General features: G+C 42.3%; 1 protein-coding gene across 3 annotated transcripts in view; it reads left to right on the top strand.

The window, feature by feature from the left end:
- The window catches only part of ABHD2 (abhydrolase domain containing 2, acylglycerol lipase), an 88,083-nt gene that overhangs the window by 10,620 nt on the left and 52,141 nt on the right, over nucleotides 1-25,322 (top strand). For all 3 annotated transcript variants that reach the window (XM_043494190.1, XM_038419491.2, XM_043494189.1), the window contains exons 2-5: nucleotides 634-719; nucleotides 3,173-3,373; nucleotides 20,343-20,518; nucleotides 22,895-23,062. In XM_043494190.1, coding sequence (XP_043350125.1) covers nucleotides 3,180-3,373; nucleotides 20,343-20,518; nucleotides 22,895-23,062 — 538 coding nt within the window. In that variant the 5' untranslated portion in view covers nucleotides 634-719; nucleotides 3,173-3,179. The remainder of the gene's footprint in view (nucleotides 1-633; nucleotides 720-3,172; nucleotides 3,374-20,342; nucleotides 20,519-22,894; nucleotides 23,063-25,322) is intronic.

Raw genomic sequence — 25,322 nt, 5'->3', positions numbered from 1 at the left:
TTGTGATACCAAAAGTGTGGAAGCCAAACAGTTTGTAAATGAGCTTCCATCTGTTAAAGTAAGAGTTCTCTTGGCTAAGCCTGTGTTAAAGCAATGGAAATAATTTTTTCAGTTTGACAGCTTAGCAATTCCACAATGCTGGTGCTGTACAGTATACAGAAAGCTGAGAAGAGGCCTGGTAGACCCTTGCAATGGCAGGAAATCCTGGGAGATGTGTATGATCCCTGCACAGTACCACTTCTCATGTCTTGTCTTTTCAAATACAAGTCAGCCTTGCACTTGAGAGGTGCTTCTCACTTTCAACGTGTGTGAATTTACAGGATGCTGCAATGAAAGTGGGACCTGTCTTTTGCAGTGAAAATACTTACGTTGTGCAGTTCAAGGATTGCTACACAGGGTAGGTCAACTAAAGTAATCTGTGTTTGAAAAAAGGCTTCCAGGAAGCAGAAGTATCAAAGAGTACACTGTGTCACCATGACTTTCATACACAAGTTAATTACCATTATCTTTTTGCCTTGCAGACATTCTTGTCTGCAGTGGGACCTCTACACAGTAATTTGTGTTCTTTCTGTTAAGCTGCATATCCTCTCTACTGGAAGTGGTGGTAATGTGGTCTTTGTGGTTTTATTTTAGGGTAATTCTACTAGAACATCGATCTGAACAGTAAAACTCCGCTCCTTTGAGGACTGCCTGAATACTTCTAGCTCTGAAGAACACTGGTAAATATTTCTTATTTATTTGCATGAATTAATATTTGGCATGGGGAGAGAAGGGCTAAGGAAAAATTGCCTGCTTAGCTCTGGCTCGGCTTAAATGGATTCCTTTACCAGAACAGTAGCTAGCTGGAGACCTAGTATCAAGATCCCTTCTAGTTCTGCATTTCTATGATTTCTACATAGAGGCTGACTGTTGCCTGTCTGCTTCTGGAGCAGAGGCGAGGCCAAAGTTGAAGACTCTCATAGTTTGTCATATACAGAGGATGAAGGTGAAAGGCTTATTGCAGGAGTGGGTGGGTGAGATTCTGTGGCCTGCATTGTGCAGGAGGTCAGACTAGGTCATAATGGTCCCTTCTGATCTTAATATCTTTGAATCTATAAGTGTGAGAGATCCTTGTGTTTCTTTGCATAATCTTGTCTCTAAGGAGTTTGTGTAGGGCTTGGATTTTTAACCCCAATCTTGTCTCTTGGTTGCGGAACTACAGTAAGCCTAAGTGGAAAAATAACAAACTCAGTTGGTGTTTGATACCCAGATAGGGTATTTGATACTATGAGGGGCAGATTATCCCATATCTGCCCACTGCATGGTTTCTGGCATCACCTCCAAATTCTGCGGTGTTGGCACTGTCAGGTTACTGGATTTGATGGACCTCTGGTCTGATCCACTCCGGCAATCCTTGTGTTCCTGGGCAACAATAAATTAGGCTGTGAGTTTGTTTCAGAGCTCTCGGAATTCACGGATTCTGTGACTTTCCAGGACCTCTGTGACTTCTGCAGTGGCTGCTGCTGGGACAGTCTTGGGCCATCCCCAACTCCCACAGCAGCAGGAGTTTGGGTGTGGGTGGGGGCTCAGAGCTAGGCAAAGGGATTGGGGCACAGGAGGGGGTGAGGGCTCTGGGTGGTGCTTACCTCGGGAGGGGCTCCTCAGAAGTGGCAACATGTCCCTTAGCTCATAGGTGTAGGCATGGCCAGGCAGCTCCTTTGCTGCCTTTGCTCACAGGCCCGGTCCCCGCAGCTCACATTGGCCACGGTTTCCGGCCAGTGGGAGCTGCAGAGTCGGTGCTTGGGATGAAGGCAGCACATGGAGCCCTCTGGCAATGCCTCTCCCCTCCCCCTCACCTCCCGAGCACCCAAGATTTAGTCAGGGATTTATAGTAAATGCCATGGACAGGTCATGGGCTTTGAATTTTTGTTTACTGCCCATGACCTGTCCATAACTTATACTAAAAATACCCGTGACTAAAATATAGTCTTAATGATGAGGAGGATTCAGATAACATGGTAGGTTAAAGTAAACAATCATGTCTTCTCATTCACTGCCCAGCTGGTACCACTTCCCCAGTGGCTAGTAGGCAAACCCAGGCCTTTCTTCTACTCCTGGTTCCAGCTCAGGGACCCTCTAATCAGCAGCCAAGGTCTGCACCATCCTAAACCTTGCTGCCTTTTCCTGAGCCTTTCCTACACGTTCTGGTTTCCCTCTGGGTTTGTCTGCCCAAACTCTATCCTCCCAAGGAGTGACTGCAGATCAGGGGTGCTGGAACAAGGGGGGGTCAGAGGACCATGGTCCCATCACTTTTAAAAGTGGGAGGGCTATTCCCTCACACTTTTTACTGGCCATAAGGGGTGGTGAAGGAGGGGGTGGAATAGAGCGAGCAGAGAAGGGGCCTTGGGGGAAGGGGTGGCGTGTGGGGGGCCTCCCACTTTTAGGGAGCTTCTGCCATTCCTGCTGCAGATTAAAACTCTGTAGGCTCAAACACACCTCCCTTCCCCCAGGGAGTGACTGCAGACTGCTTCCCTGCAGCCTCTTTCTGTTGCCAACTTCCTGGTTTCTATCGTAGCCCCTCCTGTTCCTTTACAGATGGGCTCTGTCCTCATTCAGGGGATTTTTTTTAGTCCATCAAATTCCCCTCCACTGTGGCCTACCTGGTTAACTTCCCCTTCTCACTCATTAGCCTCTTCCAGGCTGATGTGGAGTGATACAGTGGTATGACAGTTCTAGGGACTTTATGTGGAACTATGACTTATCCTACTATGAGGAGAAATTGGGCATGTCTTGGTTTCTCATCTCTTCCCAAAGCATGGCACCACCCCCAGCTTCAGTTGTGCTGGGCACTCTTTGGAGACATTGCAGTCAGCTAGTGGTTTCGGGATCTTGGCAGTGTTTGATCCTTAAGAGACCCAAGTTACCGAAATCATAATGCAACACTGAGTAGGAAAAAATCTCCCTCCCTAACTGATCCCCCAGTCTGTACTAGAGATGACTTTAGAGTCTTAGAATGCAAGACAACTCCCAGATGTGGCTTGTTTTGAGTGGACCCTGTCATGGGAGTATTTATTTGTGCAGTGAAGCATTCCTTATAGCACTGTCAGTGGGATTCTGTATTTCATACTGCAGCTTGAGTTTCTGAGTAAATGTGTCAATACGTTGCAAAAAGGTTATTCTTCTTTGTCTCTAGATCTAAAATGAATGCAATGCTGGAAACCCCCGAGCTGCCAGCCGTGTTCGATGGGGTGAAGTTGGCTGCAGTCGCTGCTGTTCTCTATGTCATCGTTCGGTGCCTAAATCTAAAAAGCCCAACTGCCCCTCCTGATCTCATTTACCAGGACACTGCTCTGTCGCGCTTCCTGCTCAAATCCTGCCCGCTTCTGACCAAAGAGTGAGTGATAAATACAGCCTTACAACTAATTAACTGTTTTATGCCGTGAAGAGAAGTAGAGTTTAGCTATTCTCAACCCACTGCATACAGTTGTGCAAGAACACCATAAAGCTGGGTATAAATAGATGGCAGGGTATTCTTTTGAATTGCAGAACTAAGGCAGGGACCTATTTTTGTTAGCATAAAAAAAGCCCCTCCAAATGATCGTTACAGTATTGCCCGGGATCCAGGCCTCACTGGGCATGTCTGGGAGCAAATCCCTCAGCACGGGTAGACACACTTATGCTAGTAGGGCTTGAGCTAGCACACTAAAAATAGCTGGGTCAATGTAGCAGCACTGGTGGAGGCTCCAGGTAGCCATCCAAGCTGAAGCCCATCCAGTTGCCTGGTTCAAGTTCAGATAGGTAGCCTGAGCGGCCACCAGTGCCACAATGTCCACACAGTTCTTTTTAGCACACTAGTGTGAGCTCCGCTAACACAAGTCTTTCTACCTGGCTGCGAGGCTCACTCCCAGCTGCAGTATAGGCACATCCATTGCGTTGTGTGCTGTACAAATGCATGGAAAAGCAGTTCCTGACCCAGTCAGCATCAGTGTCTTGGGTTACATCATTGTGATGTGTTCCCCACTATGGAAGAATGGGGCCCAGCACAACATGCTTCCTCCTGTGGGGGGTGTAGGAGATATCTGTTGTAACTTCCTACACTCCAGTGACTCACAGAGCATTTTGACACTTCTAGAACTTGCAGTATAAGAGCTCTTCAATCCGTTTGTCAGAGTGCCTGCAGTTGTCATTTCAAGATGAGTGAAACAATCAAAATGTTGAGCAAAGCTGATCTTTCATAGCAGTCTAATAAACAAGAAAGCAATGACATGCTGGTTCTTGCCAGCTCTTCTTTGAGAGGGGAGTTTGTAAAACTAGCATCAGTTAGTTAACTGAAAGGAATGACCCTTTAAGGTATCAGGCCAAAACTTTACCTACTTTGCTGTCTGCAAAGTCGACATAACTTTTAACAAGAGAGAAGTAAAATCAAATGTTTAATACTGGCCTATTACATTGAGGAAGAATCTACATTAACTTGTATGTGAGGCTTTGGAAGGAAACTGGCTTCAGTTTAAAGCTTCTTAAGTGGTTATACACAAGGAAAGGAAAATATCTTGAGGTCCTTATTCTGAAGCACTGTATTGATTGACTGATTCAACTGTGAGAATTCAGGGGTTACTGAATTAACCCGAACATTTATTGGAGTATGAAAAGAGTCTAATTGCTTCTATGCTGGCAGGAACACTGTTTTTGTATTACAATAGGATATAAAAGCCCCAAGCAAGATTGGGGTTTCATTGTGCTAGGTGCTGTGCAAACACAACAGAACACAGCCTGAGTCCTAAAAGCTTACAGTCTAAAGAGACAGAATAAAGGGTGGGAGGAAGAAAGTATTATATCCATTTTACAGATTGGCAACTGAGGCTCCAACTAAGTGACTTCCCAAATTCATACACTAAACCTGTGGCAGAACTGTAGATTCAGTTCTCATCTCCAGAATCCCAATCCAGCGTTGCAGCCCAAGACTATCCGTCTGTTCCCAGATTTGCAAGAAATATTCATTGGGGACAATGGATTATTAACATACTGTACTTGACCAAACACACTCTAGGATTAGAGGTTCTACTCCGGTGTTTCTGCTCACATATTCAGGATTATGCTGATCAGCAGTTCTGAAGGCACATGACTTGTGACTTGGAGCCTTCAGTGCTCCAGAGGAAGATGAAGTCCAAGTGGATGTACACAGTGCAGGCTGTTGCAAGGGTCATTGGTCTTCCCCATCTGTCTCTGATTTTTATCTTTGTTAAAGTCTAGATCCTCCCTTTTCTAAGGCACCTCTAGAATATGAACATCAAAAACACGGATAATGCAACACTTAAAAGTTGTGATTCTGTTGTGCAATAACTGGGGGAAATACAAGAGTAAATTTTCCACAGAGCCTTGACTTGACCCTAACAGCTTGTGCATTATTGCACTGTTTGCTGTCCACGTTCTCACAGAACTCGCGGTATCAAAGCTCTGATCTGAAAACTTTAGCGGTCAGTCTGGATTTATGAGTGGGACTCTCTTCAGCATGTAACTATTGTCTAAAAGGAGGTACTCTCCCTTTGGGAGGGGTAGTTTGGATCTCTGACATCTTTAATTTTAATAATGAAATACATAGAGACAAGGATATATTTTAACTTCCATTTCCAGAGACTTACAGGAAACATTTAAATCTCTGTAAATGTGCATGCAAATCATTCACAAGAGTAATTAACCAACACTATGTGGAACTTGTTTATGCTCGCACTCCATTGTAGTATCTTGTAAGGCTTGATTAAATACTGTTTTAGAGCGTAAGGGAAGCTGATTATGCAGCTTTCTTTTTTTTCTTCAAACGTGAATGCAAAGTAAGTGCCACAATTTCTCCTCCTTTAGTGTCTGTACTCACCTTCTGTTAAATCCCCCACCGGTGCAGCTATTTCTCTATAGTAGTGAACTGAAGATCACCTTTGGCTTCCAGACATCCGTAACTTCAAATTCAGTGTACATGTTGGAAAAGTAGTTTCCTGGTATTATTAAAGTGAGTGAGCGACTGGCAGTATAGTAGGGAGCTTTCAGGAAAGGGAATGCACGTGGGTAGAAATGAGAGAATAACTTGGTTGCTTTCTTTTAAAAATGTAGGAAATGCCTAAAATGATTTCTAAGGGTTTGGTTTAGTCCCAGCTTCACAGCCTTCAGTTGCACTTGTAGTTTAAAAATCTTTAGTTACACTCATCAACAGAAAGCGTCTGTATACTTTATATATTAAGCTACTGGATCTGATTTTAGAAACTTGGCTGTGGCTAGTGCAACTCTGATAGAAACCTGAGTCCAGAGTGTTTTCATCAGACATGCTACTCATGTTCAGTGCCTTACTAAATGTAATCCTGTTGTGTTCCTCTTTGATTCTATTTTTTTTTTTCTAGACAGTCTTATTCCATGAACCACAAACTGGGATATAAACTTAGTACCTTCCTTCAGTAGTCCAGCTGGTGTTTAGTGAATTAGTGAGGAACTTCAGATAGTATAGTTGCCTGAGCCTGTTGCCAGTTAGATACCTGAGACTGGTAGATGCCAGTGGTGTTTGTAACAGGATCCCCAAATTAACAGTTAGCTACAAGCTCTCCACTAATCTCTTGTGGACTCTCTTCAGATCCAGACAATGGAAAAGAATTAGATGTGGTGCATTGCTAAAATCGCCATTGATCCTCCTATCCACCATTCCACTGTTTTCATTGTCTGGCTCTGTCTTGTTCATCAAATGGAAATACCTTGTAACCGATACTGTGGTAGCAGCAGGCTCTTAACACTCATAATTTAAGGAGCAGTGTATCTTGCTTTGAGACTTTTGTATCCTGATCAGTGACTGTCAGTTCCTCCAGTGCTCTGGGATGTCCAAAATTTGCACCTGTCTTTTGTCACCAGCTTCCAAACAAGTTCAGGTCAATTAAGTTAGCAACCTGCTGTTCCTCTTTTTCCTTTATAACTATAACTTGTTCTGTTGGCTGACTCTCACCTAAACAAGCACATCTTGTGTTCATTGTGCCTTTTCTGTGCTGTGCTTTTTGGTAGTGTGTTTTCTTGCTGTGCCAGTGTATCCATTCTCTGGTTTCTTGGACGTGAGATTGATAACCACAGGAGATCTATTTCCTTCCCAGACCTCCCCTCCTCCCACCCAAGACCTCTCATCAAGAATTTAAAACGGCAAACATGTTTCATTTTGCCAGGTTTAGGCAAATGACTCTGTAAAAAGCCTTTTAATACATGCTGAAAGCACACCAGGAATACAGCCTAGGTTTTTTTATTCTTTGCCTATGTAGTAATTTTATATCCTAGTCATGCTGCCTGGCACCAGAATACTATTTCGTACTGTCATACTTTGTCCTTTTGGCTGCTTCCTCCTCCTGAAAGGAGCAAATATCAAGTTGTATTGTGCTCTTCTCCTCCCTTCGTTCTCCAACTGTGGTCAAAGAAAAGATAGCAAACACTTAGTGTTTTACCTAACACAAACAGTTGACAAATTAATTAAAAGAGAAGTTATAATTTGGCAGCCTCAGGGACATGTGAACTAATCTGATGATAAAGCGGGACGCTAATAAATAATCCACTGTGGATTTGTGAGAGATTGGAACACAGGCCTTTTCTCTCCACTCCCCTCTCCCTATGGTCATCTAGTACTGACTTTCCAATCTTCCATATGCTTGGTACCATACTTTCATTCAGCAGCTCGTGTTCTCCAGAAGTCTACCGTGATACTCCACTTCATCAGTTTGGCTAGGAACACTTCTCCCTTGCCTCCAATGCTAAAGCTTTTGGGGATATAGCTTATGAAATACAGTGTGTTTATATAAAACTGTACTTAAAAAACAAAAAACTGAGGATGCAGCATAGCTGAGGAAACCCCTTTTGCAATGTAAGTGCTTCCTGTCTCTGTAGACAGCTTCCACAGAGTAGATTTCTGCTGTCTGCAGTGGCTTTTTTCACAGGAAAGCTAATGTAAGTCTGACGCTCCCCAAATAGCTTTCATTTTGGCTGTTGTATCCGATAGCTAAGACTCCAGATATGCAACAGGCCAGCTGAGCTGGTGCAGAAAATCTGTTGCGAAATATTTAAAGGCTCTGAAGCCTTTTGGTTTAAGACAAGACTTTTTGAATCATTCCAGGGAGGTTGAATCATCTTTAAGCTTCTCCTCTTACTAGGTAGTGAATAGGAAGCAAGCTTATAGACTTTAAGGTCAGAAGGAACCATCATGGTCATCTAGTCTGACCTCCTGCACATTGGTGGTTACAGAACCTCACATACCCACTCCTATAATAGACACTAACTTCTGGCTGAGTTACTGAAGTCCTCATATCATGGTTTAAAGACTTCAAGTTACAGAGAATCCACCATTTACACGAGTTTAAATCTGCAAGTGATCTGTGTGCCATGCTATCGAGGAAGGCAAACTCTTCTCTGCCCCGGGTCTCTGCCAGTCTGACCCAAGGGAAAATTCCTTCCTGACCCCAAATATGGCAGTCAGTTAGACCCTGAGCATTTGGGCAAGACCCACCAGCCAGACACCTGGGATAGAATTCTCAAAGTGGTGATGACTATAAGGTTTCCAAGATCAGTCTTCGTGAGAGAGAGTCCAAAAATCCTAAACTTGGAACGCTTCTCCCTCCAGCCCCACCCTGAAAGAATGGGAAGTGTAGCCTCTTAGCTACAGCATGGGAGTTGGCAGACAGGATTGCTGGGTTCTAGTCTTGACCCTGTCGCAGACTTGCTGTAACCTGGAGTAGAGCACTTAACTCTGTTGCTTCCTTACGCATCTGTAAATGCATATAGTAATACCTCCACGTAATGTAAGGATTAGTGTTTGTAAAGCACTATGCTCCTCAGTTGAAATGTACAGCACACGAAGTACGAAGTATCTCTATAGATGTAAGCCTTTCTGTTGCTGAATGTCCATTTTTAAATGCATGAGAGTCTGAACACTGACACTTCCTAATAAAAATAAAATAGTTTTGTGTGCTTTGTTTGAGCTGCTTTAGAAAAATAGATTGCAGAACACCCGAAAAGTAACATACTCTGAAAACTGTAATCTTTGGTCCACAGGTTTTAGAGTGGTAGCCGTGTTAGTCTGTATCAGCAGAAAGAAGCCACCAAAACTTAATCTGGAAACCGATTTGTTGGTATTGGTCTATTAATACCAAATCATGTCCGTTTCTAACAAATATTTTCCTCTTGCTCTCCCAGAGGGACTGTTTACTGCCTCAGTCACTGAGATATGGGGTTGGGTTTCCATTATACAAACACAAAGCGAATGGTGCTGAAAATAGGCTCACAAATCCTAATGGTGTTTATATAACATGCACTCATCCAGTTCAGGTTAGTTATCAATTTAACACCATGTATCTATCAGAGACAGGGCATATAAGTCAGTTACTATAGTAGGTAACCATCAATCCCAGACTTGCTTTCTTGTCAGCTTTGATTTGTAGTGTTCAGTTATTGAAATATATTAGTGTCTGTGGGTGGTGTAAAGTTTCATAAAGGATATTTATAGGGCATCTACTGGAAGAAGTTATAATGTGCTGCCTTGGATGTCTGTCATTGGTCAGGGTATTAGTAATCTGTAGCAGACTTGATCATAACAGGAAGGTCATTTCAGATGAGACAGAACAAGGGCCTGTGGTAAACCACCCTGAGCTCATTAGTTCGACACTTAGTACCTTTTGGACTTGGATTCAAATTTGGCTGCTCCGGTCTTATTCCGGTAGTCATAAGTGAAAGTTTGAGTATTGGCTAGGAGGTTTCAGAAACTGTGCAGGTGCCAGCATAGGCTTCTTTAGTTCTAGTGTCTCTAGCCTTTCTTACAAAAGGGAAAATAAAACTGTAAATGGCCTATTGAAATGCTACAGTATTCTTGATCAGTACACAAGATTGCCAACACTCCTTGTGGAGAGACATGCTACCCTGCACTGCAGTAGCTTGTTTAGGCTGGCGAATGAGAAGCTGCTTTCAGGGTATTTCTTTTCCTTTGTTTTATACTGGGGCTGCATTATGGAGAAGTTAAAAGGAGCCTTTGTCATCTCCTTGGACTCTGTAGTATCGTTTGGGAAATCTTAGTTCCTGTTCCCACTGGAAGACCACATATCATGTTAACTGTGTTGGAGGGAGCTACAGTATTAAAACTGGGTCTCCTACCAGTAGGACTTACCATGATGGGCCCACTAGTATGGACTCCTGAATTAAATTCTAATGGGTCGTGTCTAACAAGCCTCTCTGCAGGTATACCCATTTTGCCTGCTTTAGAGGGAAGGTGAGGAATCTAACAAAACTATGTAGGTCTGATCTCTAGCCCATGTTTCTCTGCCTCACGCCATGCAGGACCTATTTCCTTCGTGTGCTGCTCAATTCTAATGGGCTTTAAAAGCACCTGCCTGGGCACGTGCCCTTCTGTTTTGGTTGCATGTTGAGGTTTTGTGGGAGCAACTGTCTGTCGTTGCTCTTTGTTGTACAGAATACTATCCTTCAACAGCTACCTGATCCTCCATATTAAACAAAACTCTGGCTGTCTTTTTCCAGTACTCGATACTCGTGCTGTACTATTAAAGGTGTTTCTGTCCCGCTGGGTTGAGTTTGAAAATATTTCCTGTGATGACTTACTATTTTTTTACAATGTTGTACAGAATAAAGCTGAAATCAGGTAGGCTATTTCTGTCTCTTACAGAGGGTGGGGATGCTGGTGCTTTAGGAACATAATTCTTGGCTAGCTGTCATTGCCAACATATCCTCCTGCAGCAGTGGTGATAAACCACAGTGAATAGCATGGACACTTCTTTATCATTTGTCCTGTGTTACTAATAGTAAAAGCTGAAGGTCACACCAATTCTATAAATAAAGATGTGTACCCAAGGACTGTCCTTGGCAGTCCTACATAGACTTTCACCACAGTACTGTCGTGATTGGTTCCCAAGGTGGTTATTTTTTTTTTTTTTTAAAAACCCATTAAGAGAAGCAAACAGCATAATTCTTCACAATAAGCCTTCAGCTGTTTTAATGAAGGCCTATCTAAAAAATGGAGAGCCAAGTGAACTTTTGACTGGATTCTTATAGCTCTGATATGTTACCATTTGTAGACATTTGTTCTACAGAGCAGACCGTGTTTGGTGGTTGCAGTTGGCATGTTAGTGTTGCAGTAGCGCTCAAGGCCTCAGTCAGACTGTGTGTACTCTGCTCTGTACCAAGTCAGTAAAACGGCTCCTACTCCAGAGAGCTTACCATTCAAATTTAAGACCCTGTCTATTTGGTCTATAGTGTAAGTCCATGATTGGCTTAACTTGAAAACTTCAGTAGGTAAGAATTTGTGGTTATTGTAATGTACTACTAAAGAGTTAGAAGGGATTTCCAAAAGGAAGAAATTCCTACCCTATTTATCAATATAAAGATATTTCTTATCTTCATAACTGGTAGCTTAGAAGATTTTTAAAAAAAAAAAAACAACCCAACCAACACCCCTACATAAAGATGCTCCAGCTTTGCTAGGGTTCATTTAAAGATTTGACTCCTAGTTGATCACACCAAGAAAGAGGAAAAACAAGTTGCTTTCCCTCAACACATTCCTGTCTTTAGCTACATGCCTCTCACTAATTAGGTTAATCTATAATGTATATAAATAATTTACCCTACAATTTCTCTGACTTGGACAAAATAAAAGTTTTGTCTCTTGCAACCTGTTGTAACCTTACTGCATACTGGTTGGAGGCTCTGGATTTATTTTCCAGTTATTCCAGCCTGTGACATGAGGCAACATAACTTACAGTAATTTGTAGCTTTTTTTATATGCCTTTTTTTATAAAGCACTTTGAGATCTGGGGATGAAGAATACGAAGTATTGCTGTCCCAGTTTTTATGGATAAATTTATAATCTTTTGAAATTAAATCCAGGTTTTTTTGCCCTTGTTTCACTGTAAGAGGGTTTTTCTCCTTTTTCACTGAAGCATCCAACTTCTGGATTTTGAGAGATGTTACCTAATGTTAGATCTTTGTTTCTATACCCAGATTATAGAATTCATCTTCCTCTTGATATGAAAGAAGCTAAACCTTTAGGGTCTCTTCACTTTCTCCAAGATGGTACTAGCCTCCTTAGGCATTTCCTCTTTTCTTGGCCACCAGCTTCTGTGGCTTTGATTTTGTGAGGGGGACTTTATGCACATAGTCCCCTGACAGTGGAGTAAAAATGCAGCAGTAACTACAAATTCAGCACTAATGTCCCTCAGGATGTTTTGAAAACCAGTAAACAGTTGCTCAGCAGCCTGGACTCCCAGTATCTGAGAAGATCTTTCACTCCTGCTTGTGCCAGGGAGTTAGCTTGTTTTTGAGCACAGAACTTGCCCATCATTTACTAGCTTTATTGAATTTGTTGCAGACCCTGATAGCTGGCAACTGCTCTGACCTCTTTGGAGTGACCAAGCTGCAAGAGCAGTTTTAGTTATAGCAGGTTAGAGGTGAATAATGGGAAGAGGATTGTGATGGAACTAGCATAAGTTTGCAGCTACCCTTAATCAAGGAACCCAGGTGTTGTGAAATACCTCTAGAAGTGCCTTTTTTCCCCCCATAGGCATATTTATTTGTATTTGGTTACAAGCTTGCCAATTTGCTATCTCAGAAGATTGACTTTTTTGTGTTTGTAAATCTCTCTCCTTGCTGGCTTATGGTATGTGAAACTTTTTTTGTTGTTGTTTTTTGTTTTGTTTTTTTAGCTGCTTTAATTAATTTATTTAGTCTAGTTACAGCTGAGACATTAAATCTGGTTTGTCTATTAAATTCCATGCATTTTTTTAAAATAAACTTCTATTGAACTGCTCATTTTGATCAGAATCTCCTTGGTCCTGCTGGGGCTTGGATATTTATGGAATCTTAAGACCTTCCTGCCACCTCCCCAGTCTCTTGTGACAAGGCTATCTGAGTAATTGGAAAAATCCATTGAGTAAAGTGCTGAGGCTTTGGTAGGAGATGATTAAAATGAAGGCTGGATAAGATTGCGTTTTACCTATTCTAGTACTGTTACCTTCAGAGTGGCTGTTGGACTATAAAGGAGTCCAAAGCAAGTTATTTAAACTGCAGATAGCTCCTTATGTGTTCCTAGGCTAGCTCTCTTCCTGTCCAGCAGAAGGAACCTAATCTTGGCATCAAAGTACTATTCTGGGTAGCCTGGTCATTCAAAGCTAGTGACTGCTTATAACTTCTAACAAAAGAAGTGTAAACACATGACTAATGCTAAGATGTCCTTGCCCTAAGCAAAGCAGCATGATATTTCTAAATTCAACTCTGCTCAGCCACTTAATGGGTCTTCTGAAAAGCTGAGCATTTTGCATGCTACATTAAGGTAACATGCCTAAAAAGGCTTTCTGCTTGCTCGCCTCTGAGAGCTTGAGTGAAATAGAAAGAATAAATCATTGTGCAGAGAGCAAGTTCTGCTTCCTGGAATCCATTGGTGTAACAATAGGATTTTGCAGAACCTCAAATGTTGTTCTGAATGAAGTGGGCATGAATTTCAAATGGAGACATAGGGCGCACATAGGCAGCCTGTAAACATACATGCATAGTCTCTGGGATCCCTGTGCTGCATTCCTTTACTTAATCCTTTCTGTTGAAGCATAAGATTGCTAAACATGCACATTCGGTGTGTACCGGTGTAAACTACCTCAGGGTTTGTGGCTGTGCAGGTTGAAGTGTAAAACTCAACTGGAGCTGTGAAACAAAGTGCCATTCTGGAATTACCCCTTTTACGATCAGTGTTTACATAATAATTTCTAATCTGAAGGCAGCAGTATCAATCCTCAGAGGAATAGTTCCAAATTGACAGCAATGATCTAGGGTGACAGGATCAGAGGCTGGAAGCAAAGTGTAGGTGGGGAGAAGGAATGGACTATGAACCTAAAATAAAATAAAATTTGAAATCTTAAGCTCTACAGACACTGATGGGCATCTAGAATTGTGTCCAGGCGCACTCCCTCCAGGCAGGATATTGTGCTGTGGCACTACAGGGTCACCAAAGCTGTTACATCCGAATGACTGGATATGTGACAGTAATTGTAAACTGGGCTGCATGTAAATAAGAGGAGAAGTGAAAATGGAGCTTGCTGCTGTCTTAGATTTCTAATTAAGAAGGCAGCACTGAACAGACTGTCAGAACTGGACGCTGCACTATAGTTGCCAAGGGAACATTTTTTTTTCTTCCCAACAACAAACGACTCCAGAAGCCTTAGCTATTTGATTTCCCCCCCCCCATCCCGTTGTAGAGTGGCTTGCTGCTTAATGCTGACCTTATTCGTTCCAAGTTTTGATGGGGGAGGCAGGTAGGAGTAAAGCAGAAGAATTTCCTCTTGCAGACAAGAATGCAGGATGACTTGGAATCGCTCTAGTAGGGAACTGTTCTTAGTGCCATAGAAAAAGCCAGGGGTCAGATGCTCATGAAGTAGGATGTGCATTAGTCTCTTCAGGAACTCAATATCTTTGTTTAGTTCCACAAGTGCAGTAGTGTTCACATGCCTGTTCTTACAGTAACATATGAACCATATTAAAGTTAAAAAAACCAGTTACTTCTCAACTCTAAGGCTATGTCCTTGGTACCTAAACTCTTGAAAATAATCTTTAATGTAAGTAGTGTTAGGCCCAGCAAGCATATTGCTATATTTTTGCTCTTTCTATTAGAATTTATTTGGATAAAATGTTGTCCCAGAAAATCTTGGGCCTCTACAATCAGCGGTTACAACCAAGTAAACATGAGGGGAGTGGGCTGTGAGAAAATGGGAGTATGTAGGTCTTTGAACACATGCCTCTGGTAGACTAATGAGCCTGGTTTCCAACAGTATTATAGGGTGTGGGAGTGTGGAAAGCAGATTTGTAAGGGAACAAAATGCTGATGAAGATGTGGGAAGTAGTTCCATTGAGAACCCAGTTCCTTTTCCTGACAGCAGCAACTTTCTGCCTCTGCTTGGAATAGAAGTGTAGCAACTTCTCTCCCAAACGTACCTGTCCCTTTTGATAATAGTATGTGCCTTATCCTGTGAAATCCCAATGGCTGGGCTATAGCTGCTAATTGGTGCCAGTCCAAGATTTTGGACTCTTTCATCCAGGCCCCTGTTCTTCAGTGCTTAAATATCTAACTCAAAATAAGTACTACAACCTCGGAAAATGAGTAAAAATACCAAATAAAGTACCTCCTAATGTGGAATATAAATACCAGAATTTGAGATTTTTACAAAAGCAGAATATCATGATTTTGAGAAAATAGTCCACTTTTTCAGTGCTGGAAGAACTAGTCCTCTGTCTCATCAGCCATATCTCCAGCGATGGGTTGTGCCTTGCATAATATAACTTTTAGGGTTTTTGTCCATCTCTTTTCCTATACCTTGCCCATGGAATTGCATACAGCTTGTATACTACCATCTCAGTAATGCAGTTTCACATTCTTGTTTTAGCAAGTAATCTGGCATTATAAAATGGGACTGTACAATAAAACTCACACATTTTTGTTTAGTTCCATCTTTCTTGGCCAGCATGTTCCCATTACCCAGATTCTGTCCCCACCTATGGTCCTAGACTTAAGTCTCAGTCTGCTCTTGCATGCATAGTTGCTGAAGAATCTTGGGGTAGCTGGCATACTGTACACTGCTGCTGGCAGTCACCCAGATCCAGTGCACCTCTCCTAGTATAGAGATGTCTGACTGATTTAAAAAAAAAATGCAATTAGTTGTCTTGTAGCTTCTCTTAAAAGCTTCCTAATTGGATGATAGAATCTCAAAAATACCCTAAGGGATCATTTGCATGGTACAAGTTAACAGTTCTTTTGTAAACAAAGCGGTTGAGGCTTCTGTCCTTTGTTCTGTCTGTTTTTTTAAGTTGGAATCTATTTTTATGCCTTGGAATTAACACTTGCAGGAACAATGTGTCTCAGTATAATGCCTTCCTTTTTTGTTCTGGGGTCTTCAAATGTATCTTCCAACGCTGTGCTGAGGGGATTGAGTGAGGGCAGTAAGCATTGGAGAACAGCAAAACATGTCAAACTGGATCTGAGCTCTTGAGAGAGAGACTATGACGTCCCATTGTCACTGAGCAGCTGTGCAAGATCCTTGTTTATATCTAGAACTGCCCTGGAGGAAAGCTTGATGTTCCGTGCTTTCGGTTAGAGTTTTGCATTTTGACTCTGAGGCCCTGGAGGTTTTTCACCTTCCTCTGTAGCATGGGGCATGGTTGACTTGAGGGAGGCTTCTCTGCTCCTTGAAGTCTTTGAACCATGATTTAAGGACTTCAATAGCTCAGACATGGGTGAGGTTTTTCATAGGAGTGGGTGGGTGAGATTCTGTGGCCTGCGCTGTGCAGGAGGTCGGACTAGATGATCAGAATGGTCCCTTCTGACCTTAGTATCTATGAATCAATCACAAACAGAGTTCCAGTATTGGCCCTCTGTCTCTTGGCACAAGGTCAGCATCATAAATTACCACACCCTGATGTTAAAGCAGCATGAAGAAAAGCGGCCATGTATTGATTGTTATGTCCTCCTGCATGATTAAAAAGGGGTTAACTTTGGACTTTTGAATGTATATTTGGAAATAGACTCCAGTTCCCCCTCAATGTGTCCTCTACCTTCAAAGTCTCTGCTATTGCCTGTGTAGCTCTCGAAAGCACTTGGGGGTAGATGTATATGTGCAATACTAAAATAGTTGTATTTAATTTCCGGTGCTGCTTTTATACATCGTTTGGAAAAATGTTTAGATCAATAAGGAGTAGGAGGAATAATGTGTGCCTTCAGATCATCTCAGGAGGCTGGTCTCAAAGAGTTAATGGTTGAGAGAGAGAGCTACTGCTCCAACTTTCTTGAGTACTTCTAAGGTGCTGCTCAAGCAGAACTTTCTTGCCATATTTGTAAAGGAGGTGGCATTTCCCAAGGAAGATGAGGCTTTTTATTGTGTTGGTTTGGGGACTCTCTACAACATGGTAAATTGGAAGAGAGATTCCCACAATTTATAGGGCTTCAGAATTACTGTGGCCTATAGAAACTTTCAGAGTAGCTGTAATCTCATTTTTTAATGAATAAAATCAGCTCTGATGGTCTGCTCTCCAGTGGAGAGGGATATGAACTCCACTTGATCAGCCCTTTCTTCTAATGCTCTTTTTCCCTTTTCATACTCCTGTCCCATGGAAAATGTGAATAGGTGCGATCGCAGTGGTTACATACTGCAGCTACTGGGAGCTAAGATGTATTATCAGTCGCACAGATGTGAACTGCTCCCCCTCCCAACAACTGGGAGGGATATATTTTGTGAGAAATTAAAATGTCCTGTATGTTTCTGGCACTGTACCATGGAGGGACTATAGCCCCTATGAGCTAAGGTTCTGCTGAGATCTGCATTTAAAGCAGGGATTAAATCTGTATGTCCGAGTAATATATTTTCTTCCCAAAATTAAAGTAGTAGCTTTTAGAGTAAATCTATTAGTCTTGCATTTGAATATGACTCTTGTCTCAACTAAAAATAATTTGAGATCAGGCTTTTCAGAGCTCTCTAGCGGGTTCCTCAAGCTTGAGACTTTTAAACTGACTCACTTGTAGACTATTCTGCAATCCAGTACTATTAATAGGAAGATGTGTGAACTCTAATCATACGTTTCTATTTAAAAATAGTTGTTACATTTCTAATCAATACTTGTAGGGATAGAGTTAGTTGTGCATGTCCTGATGCTTGCTGCTCATATACACATGAGCCATTAGCTCCATTCACGTAGTATTAGAGTGAATGGAGGAGAGTGCAAGTGCTCCAGTCTGTTTAAGCAAAGGTATCAGTTTGACTGGTTTTTGGTGGTGGGAGGAGGGTGTTGGAGGCAGAGAGAACCAGGGCTATTCCTTACTAGTTTTCTCTCCTCCCCACATGATGGAGGAGAAGCTTCTTTTCCAACTTTTACCCTTCTCTCCTGTGGCCACTCACTCTCTCTCTCCTTCTCCCCCTCACCCCCGTTTTTGGCTGATTCTCCTATTCTGTATGATTTCTCCAGAGCAGCTCCTCTTGCCTTTGTGGGAAAGCCCTGCAGGTAGCAGCATTGGCTTAGAAGCTGCGCTCCCACATGCATGCTTTCAAGCTGTTCACAAGGGTCTTCAGAACGCCAGCCTGATCTGGTTATTTGACAAAAATCATACTTCAGAACAGAACCTGATATGATTTTTGGCTGTTAATCATATGTCAAAACAGAGTAAAAATACAGCCAGACTGCTCAAGGAAACCACTTGTACTTTCAGTGCAGTCTCTTTGTTAGTAAGGTAGTAACTAAACAGGTGATAAAGTTGACTTCCTTTAATAGTCTGCATGAAACTGAATGCGAAGATCAGTGTTGGAATTGTCTAGTCTTAGCTTGTGAGTTCAACCCCCTTCTATGTTTGGAATTGTAAGAATTATATTTTTGATGGTACGTCTGTTGAATTGCACTTGGCAATCTTAACTGAATGTAGCTAATTCTTTTGTTTGTTTTTAATATTGAAGCATTAGTAATAATTCTCTAGTTATGGTTCTATTAAGTTTTTTTTTTTTTAATGTGTATGTAAAATCCCTGTGTCTGCAATAATGTAAGTCTTGGCACCAAAGAATCTTGTTGGGGAGAGTCTAATCTATATGTTTAGTGAATCCACAAAATGTTTTTGTAGTAATAACGTTATTGCAGTAGTGCCCCTAGTGAGCTATGGGCTGTACAGACATAGGAAGACTAGATCTGGCAATCTAAAGATGCTGCAAGCAAGGCAGTCAGGGTTATAGGAACGTCTCTGTCTTCCTTATGTATCCAGTTTATATTTTATCAATTACAAAAAACTTAGTTTTTTGGGGGGGCACTCAGTGTTGAAGTGCAGAAGGGACTGTGGTGTGAAAGGGGAGGGGAAAGGATGGGGCAGAGCTGTGAAGGAGCGCATTGGTATAAAAGGCTTTAATTCTCATTTTAATGAGTTATTACCTACTGCATACGTAGTGAAGTTGAATGGAGGAATCCAAGCTCTTCTATTGCTTTTGGCAAAGCCTCCACCCTCTGCTCAGGAAAACAGGAACTTCGCTTCATATGGTCTGGAGCAATAAAAGAGGAAGCAAATGTCAAAAGTTCCTGAAAACATCACAGAGCTGTTACTCCACAGTCTCTCTCGGATTCCCAGGAGACTGTCAGCTGTTCTTTAAACTTGCTTTAGGAACGTGGCTCCTAACTGGAATGTGTGCTGACCTATGTCCCCGGGACTACTTTTTCCCCTTCTAGTTAATGAATCGTATTCATGCATTTCATGTTAAGGGATGATTTGTGTTTGTATCCCTTTGAGACATGTGCTGAGCCTCTGTCCCCCTTGCATAGTGGTGAGGTGTCTGACTTTTCATGCCCGTGCAGCTTTATGCCTCTCATTAACTGTGAATTCTTGCCAGCTGTGTTAATGTGTGAGCAAAAGGGATAAAACCATCCCCTTCCTGCCCCTCCCCCAAGCCTCCACATTTTCCTCTTGGGTTCACGAGGAACAGTAAATCAGAGATAAAAAGCCATCTGCCCTGGCATCCAGCCCTAGCACGCTCCTGATAAGCTTAGTACAGATGTGCTTCCCTCCTCTGGCAGGAAATGCTTTATTTAGCTCCCTACAATGAAGTTGGGTTGTGCTGGGTTTTGGGGCATTTTTTGGGGGGGGAGGTGTTCCCCCCACCCCTTTCAGTCGTACCTAGTGACAGGAGAGGCAGAGTGGCCTGGTAACATTCCTGCCACTAATCCAACACTGCTCTTCAGAGCTCTGTACAAGCACTGAGCCACCACCTCCTGCCAGGAAGGCATGTGGTATGCCAATGGACCTGGCATGGGACTGAGAGCCATACCCCAGAGTCCTAAAACTGGCTTGGCACTGACTTGCTACGTGGCCTTGTGCTCATGCTCAATGAGTGTCTGTATGGGTCCAAATTTCTAACTGGCTTCATGCCTGTTGACTAATTTAAAGTCCGTTTAAGCAACTTGTACCACTTAAAACCTGATCTACGCTAAAAGGTGACCTGCCCCATTTTTATGGCACCAGTAGACCACAAAGGTCTGATTGGTTTCTGAAAGAGCATTTGTACGCTACTTCTGTAACTAAAACCTTCATGTGCTGGAGCTTGTGGATCCTGATGTTTCTGCTGTCCATGCAAACTAGACTTCAGTATAGAGAAATTCCCAAGATTTCCTTTTCTTTTGTCTCTGAACTGACAAAGCTGCTGATTACAGCACTGCCAATCATTGGAGCAAATATATTCAAACTTTGCTTTACTAACCGCGGAAGTAATGGAGGTAATGTCTCTGGTGTGTCAGAGGATTGTAAATTGACTCTTAAAAGCTCAAGACTACAAAACTGAATTTACCTTCTCTCCTCACAGGTACATTCCACCCATGATCTGGGGGAAGAGTGGACATATCCAGACTGCTCTCTATGGGAAGATGGGGAGAGTGAGATCACCACATCCTTATGGACTTCGCAAGTACCTCACAATGTCAGATGGAGCAACAGCAACCTTTGACCTCTTTGAGCCCCTGGCTGAACACTGCATTAGAGGTTAGTCAAGCAACCACTTTGGAATGCATGGTTTTAGTCTGTCTGATTAGTGACTTGTCTAAATATTTGTTGAAGTACACTTGGAGTACACACATTGCTGTCCTGGAAGGATTGGGGGCTAACTTTGACTCAATGGGTGGGGGAGATGAGGACTCATAGTCCCCCAAATTGGCTATTGCTTATGAAATCCGCACTGCTCTGTACCTATATATTGAACTTCAGAGCAGGGGCCCTAAAAGGTCAGTTACAGATATTTGGGAAAACCATGCTTCATGGCCTGTGGTTTAAATTTAGGAGGTGGCCATGCATAAATTACTATCAGACTTGCACTTAGAGCAGTAAAGGATGTGTTCTATATTCCCAAGATTTAATGACTCTAAAACTGACAGCTTGCATTGTAGAGCCTTACATCCTAGTGTGGATAGGGGGGGAATTAAATTTGGGCACGCGCGCTCTCTTTCTTCTTTTTTTTTTCTTTTTTTTAAATATATATGTATATATAACAAGAAGTTTCAGAAAATAAAATAGGATAGCAATAACTCCATACTATGACATATGCTCGGAGTTGCCCAAAGGGTCAAAGGAGTTGGCTTTCCTGGCTGTGGTCAACCTTTTCTAAAGATCCCAAACAGTTAAAGTGCACAGATCAAGCCAAAACTTTTTAGCTGCTGCTATGGGAACTGTTTAGTCACAATGAAGTCGAAACACTTATTTAGATACCAAGCCTGAAGAACCATCATTAGTGACTGCACAAGCCAGATAACGTAGTTCAGATAAAAAGTCAGTACAGATCCCAGCTATCTCTAGAGTGAGCAAAGGGGAATCTCTGTATTTACAGCACTCTAGAAGGAGAGGATCTGATCATACAGCAGTTTAATTTAAAACTTTTTTCCAAAGTCATCCTGGACCCAATATTGAATCTCCAAAAGAGGAGAACTTAAACAAGTATAGGGTACAAAAGAAGGTGATTCCAGACATCAGTGAGTAACTATATTTGTAGGTTAGGCAACCACTGCCCTAGTAAATCAGAAATCATGAGCATCTTCATTTGACTAAACATTATGCTGTCAGGGGGAACTCAACCTTTCAGCTCACTGGTACCAGCATGATTCTGTTGAACTTGGATTTAATTGAAACAATGTGAACTCTACTTCTTATTAGCTGGCTTCACTTGCAGCCTGTGGCTCTATTTGGGCCCACAGAAAAGGATGTTTATTCTGTCTAATCAATTCAAAGGGATTCTCTTTGGAAACAAACAGGATCCTCATTTTGTGGTGGGATGCTTCACAGTGACCATCACTGTCATTCTGGTCCAGGTCATTTGTAGAGCTGGAGAGAAACTAATGGGAGGCAAAACTTTGCAGTAACTAGAAGCTGTCAGAGAGCATGATGTAGAACTAAAGCACTCTTGTTAACTATTGCTGCATGACAGTGTCTTGGGACCTCAATTACTGTTTGCTCACACACAAAGCACAAAAATGCAGTAGCTGACTTTCTGGAGATGTAACAATGTGCTTGTCCATGTCAGAGCATCTCAAGCCCTTAGCCTAATTATCTTTCAGAAGACCTGCTATGGAACAAAGAAGCCGAATGGTGACAATAGTTGGTCATGAGTTTTATGTCAGACTGGCCAAATTCACTCTGGGGAATTTTTTGACTGTAGGGTTTTTAGCTAGCAAGTGAGTGTAGGTTCCCTCAAAGTAAGCAGAGACCTTTAGTCCAGCAGTTTGACATTGCTTTTGTCACTTAATCTTCGGGTTGATGAGAAGGTTTTGTTCAGTTGTTATCGTAGAATAAATACTTCTGCTGTGGAAGCCAGCCTAGTCTAGACTTCTCTAATCAAAGGATGTCTCACCATGTTGACATATGCAGGAAATAGTACTTCCTGTAACCTGAGCTCCGCTGTCCAGGGCGGAAGCTCTTGGGCTTTGGCTTCAGCCCTGGCTGATGGGGCTTGAGCTTTGGTTTCAGCCCAGGGCCCCAACAAGTCTAAGGCAGCACTAGCGACCCTATTAAAATGGAGTCGCGACCCACTTTGGGGTCCCGACACACAGTTTGGGAACTGCTTCTCTAGGAGTTGTCTGGAGAACTGCTGATGCAAACTTTCATGAAGTCTCTTAAGAAATTCTGTGCAGCTCCCTTTTCAACAACAGTTGCATGTTTGTATTTTGTTTGCACTTACAGTTTTGCTACCCCACCTCATACTAGGTTAACTTCAGTTTTATTTGCTTGGTAGCAAAGTCATGTTCTAGCTGTCCTTATGTCAATGCGTTCCCATTGACTTGAAATAGAATGCTCCTAAAAACTGCTTGAGTAAATGTCACTTCAGTCTGTACCTGAGCTTTGTCGTCTTTCTCCCATTTATTAAATGTGCAGAAGATGTCACAATGGTCATCTGCCCTGGAATCGCTAATCATAGTGAGAAGCAGTACATCCGTACCTTTGTTGATTATGCCCAGAAAAATGGTTATAGATGTGCTGTCTTGAATCATCTGGGAGCTCTGCCAAATATTGAGCTCACTTCTCCACGCATGTTCACATATGGTAAGTACTCCTCAGCTTTTCTAACTCATTTTCTAGAAGTTAATTGGTTTCTGGGGGTCCCCAAAGTTAGGCAAACTAGTCCTGGCTTCTCTTAGTTGAGGGAGAGAGAGAGTACACACTGAGGAGCAGTTGTGGCTGCCATGATTGCTTAAACTGGTCTGGAAAGATATTAAAAGGCAGGTGGCTGAAGGGAGAAGAAGAGTGCAGGATCTCATGTTCAAGGTACAGCAGGTTATCCTAGGAAGGCATTCTCCTTGAGAGGTCTTGGAAAATGTCATGTAACATGGTGAACTGCATAGGAAGGTCAGCTGCCTTTGGATAGCCTGGTATATCCCCATCCTGGGAAGAAAGATGGAAGAAATAGGGTACTGGCCCCTGGATGAAAAGTGAATGCCAAGGAAAGCTCAGGTAATTTTGTGTCTTGTTGAATAAGTGACAGTCCTATGCTGGCTTGAATTTCATGGGCCTGCATTTTGGTTGTGGGGAAATGTTTCAGCTTTCTCACACTAAGGTAACAAGGGGCTTATCAGCATCTCTCCAGTTCTGAAGTGCCAGCTATCCTGGGCTACGATCGCTGATTGTAGTTCAAACACATGCTTAGACAGGTACAGCTATTTTAATTCTTAGTTACTCATCTGTAACATGATCTCTCAAGAATGGAAGCATCTTCTAAGATTAGTTACCCAGGAATGCCGTGCAGGCAATTCAGTAACATTCACTGCCTCGGCCTAGTTCGTATGGCATGGGCTCCTTGTCTTGCCTCAGTTTTCTTTTGTACCCTTTTTATTGCAAACGTTTGGCATGGTGGGAATGAATGGAGATGCTCCATACATAGTGCTAGAGTGGAGAGTTATCAGTTTGTCTAAAACCCTTGTATCAGATTTCATTTTAGGTTGTTATTTAGCATGCAGACTTCTAGTCCATGAGTGGTTTTTGTTTTGTTTAAATTAGAAATTGTTATAAAAATAAAGGGAAGGGTAAACACCTTTAAAATCCCTCCTGGCCAGAGGAAAAACCCTTTCACTTGTAAAGCAGAAATAAACTGCAATATTCTTGAGCTTCCTGGCTGCTGCTTGCCTGCTGAGCTAGTAATACCGCATTACCAGTATAAAACTTTAGAGATTTTCAAGGCCATAATGTATGGAAAATGCTACAGGAAAAACTAGACTAACTTTGGGGGGTAACAGGTACTTGGGAGCTGCTGTTTAAGAGAATTCAGTTCCCTCACCTTTCACCTGGGGAACCAGTCAAACCAGTGCTGTATGGATTGACGTTGAGGTTTTCCTAGAGTATTGCAGTGTCTAAACACCCCAGCAGGAGTCTGCATGTGGGCCAAGGATTTCAAAACTGACTAGTAGCTTTGAGTGTCTTGAATTTTGGCAGCCCAGCTTGAGTCCTTCCAAGGGCCTAAGTCTTTCTTTCAATAAGTACTGAGCACATGCTCTCTGCAAATAAAGCCCCTTTAAGGTAGCAAGTCCTGTCTTCCTCCTCCTCCCAGCCACTAATCACTCTTGAAGATCTTGGCTGTGATCAGGCCAATTCTAATTTCAGGCCTAAGAATACCTCTTGAGCCTGGATGGTCAGAATGGTGGCTAATAGCAGGAACATGTAGTGAAATGAAAATGGTAAACACATAACATTTAAATAGCTGGTATATTGTGTATATACATGGGCTCATTACAACTCTGCCTAGCGGGGCTTACAAATCAAGGCCATATTCTTTAAACATGCAGTTCAATCTTCAGCTAGTGTCAAATCTGAGAAGGCTTGAAGGGAGTCTAGTCCAGGAGTTATCCAAAGCTTACTGAAGATACTGGCACTCTTTGCCTTGACCCTACTGGGTTTGAGCTCAGACCCCAAGGGGATATTCTCTAGTGCAGCACTAGAAACATGGCTCTTTATTTCTTCTTATAGTCGTGCAAAGGGCAAGGAATGCCCAGTATTTTCTCATGATGGTTCAGAAAAATAACTTCATTTAAAGAGTGCCCTGCAAAACAGTGAATCAGGCAAGTCTAATAAACTCAGGAATGTAGACTTTCTTCTGACTAAAAGTCAAATAGGCCAGCATCCTTGTAGGAATTCAGTGACAGCTAAAATATCCTTTGGGAAGGGGATAACCTTAAATCAGGGATCTTTTGAATTATTCATCCCATAGACCAGGCCTGACCTGTTGCTGCTTCAGTTTCAAGTTTCTGAAGCTGTTGCTCACAGCCCTCAAGTCAAATGGTCAGAAATTATTTTGACTGCTAGCTTCTTCTAG

This window comes from Dermochelys coriacea, chromosome 10, assembly GCF_009764565.3.
Source record: "Dermochelys coriacea isolate rDerCor1 chromosome 10, rDerCor1.pri.v4, whole genome shotgun sequence".
Classification (NCBI taxonomy): domain Eukaryota; kingdom Metazoa; phylum Chordata; order Testudines; family Dermochelyidae; genus Dermochelys; species Dermochelys coriacea.
Note: the sequence above shows the minus strand (reverse complement) of the source record. Positions and strands in the feature narration are given on the sequence as shown.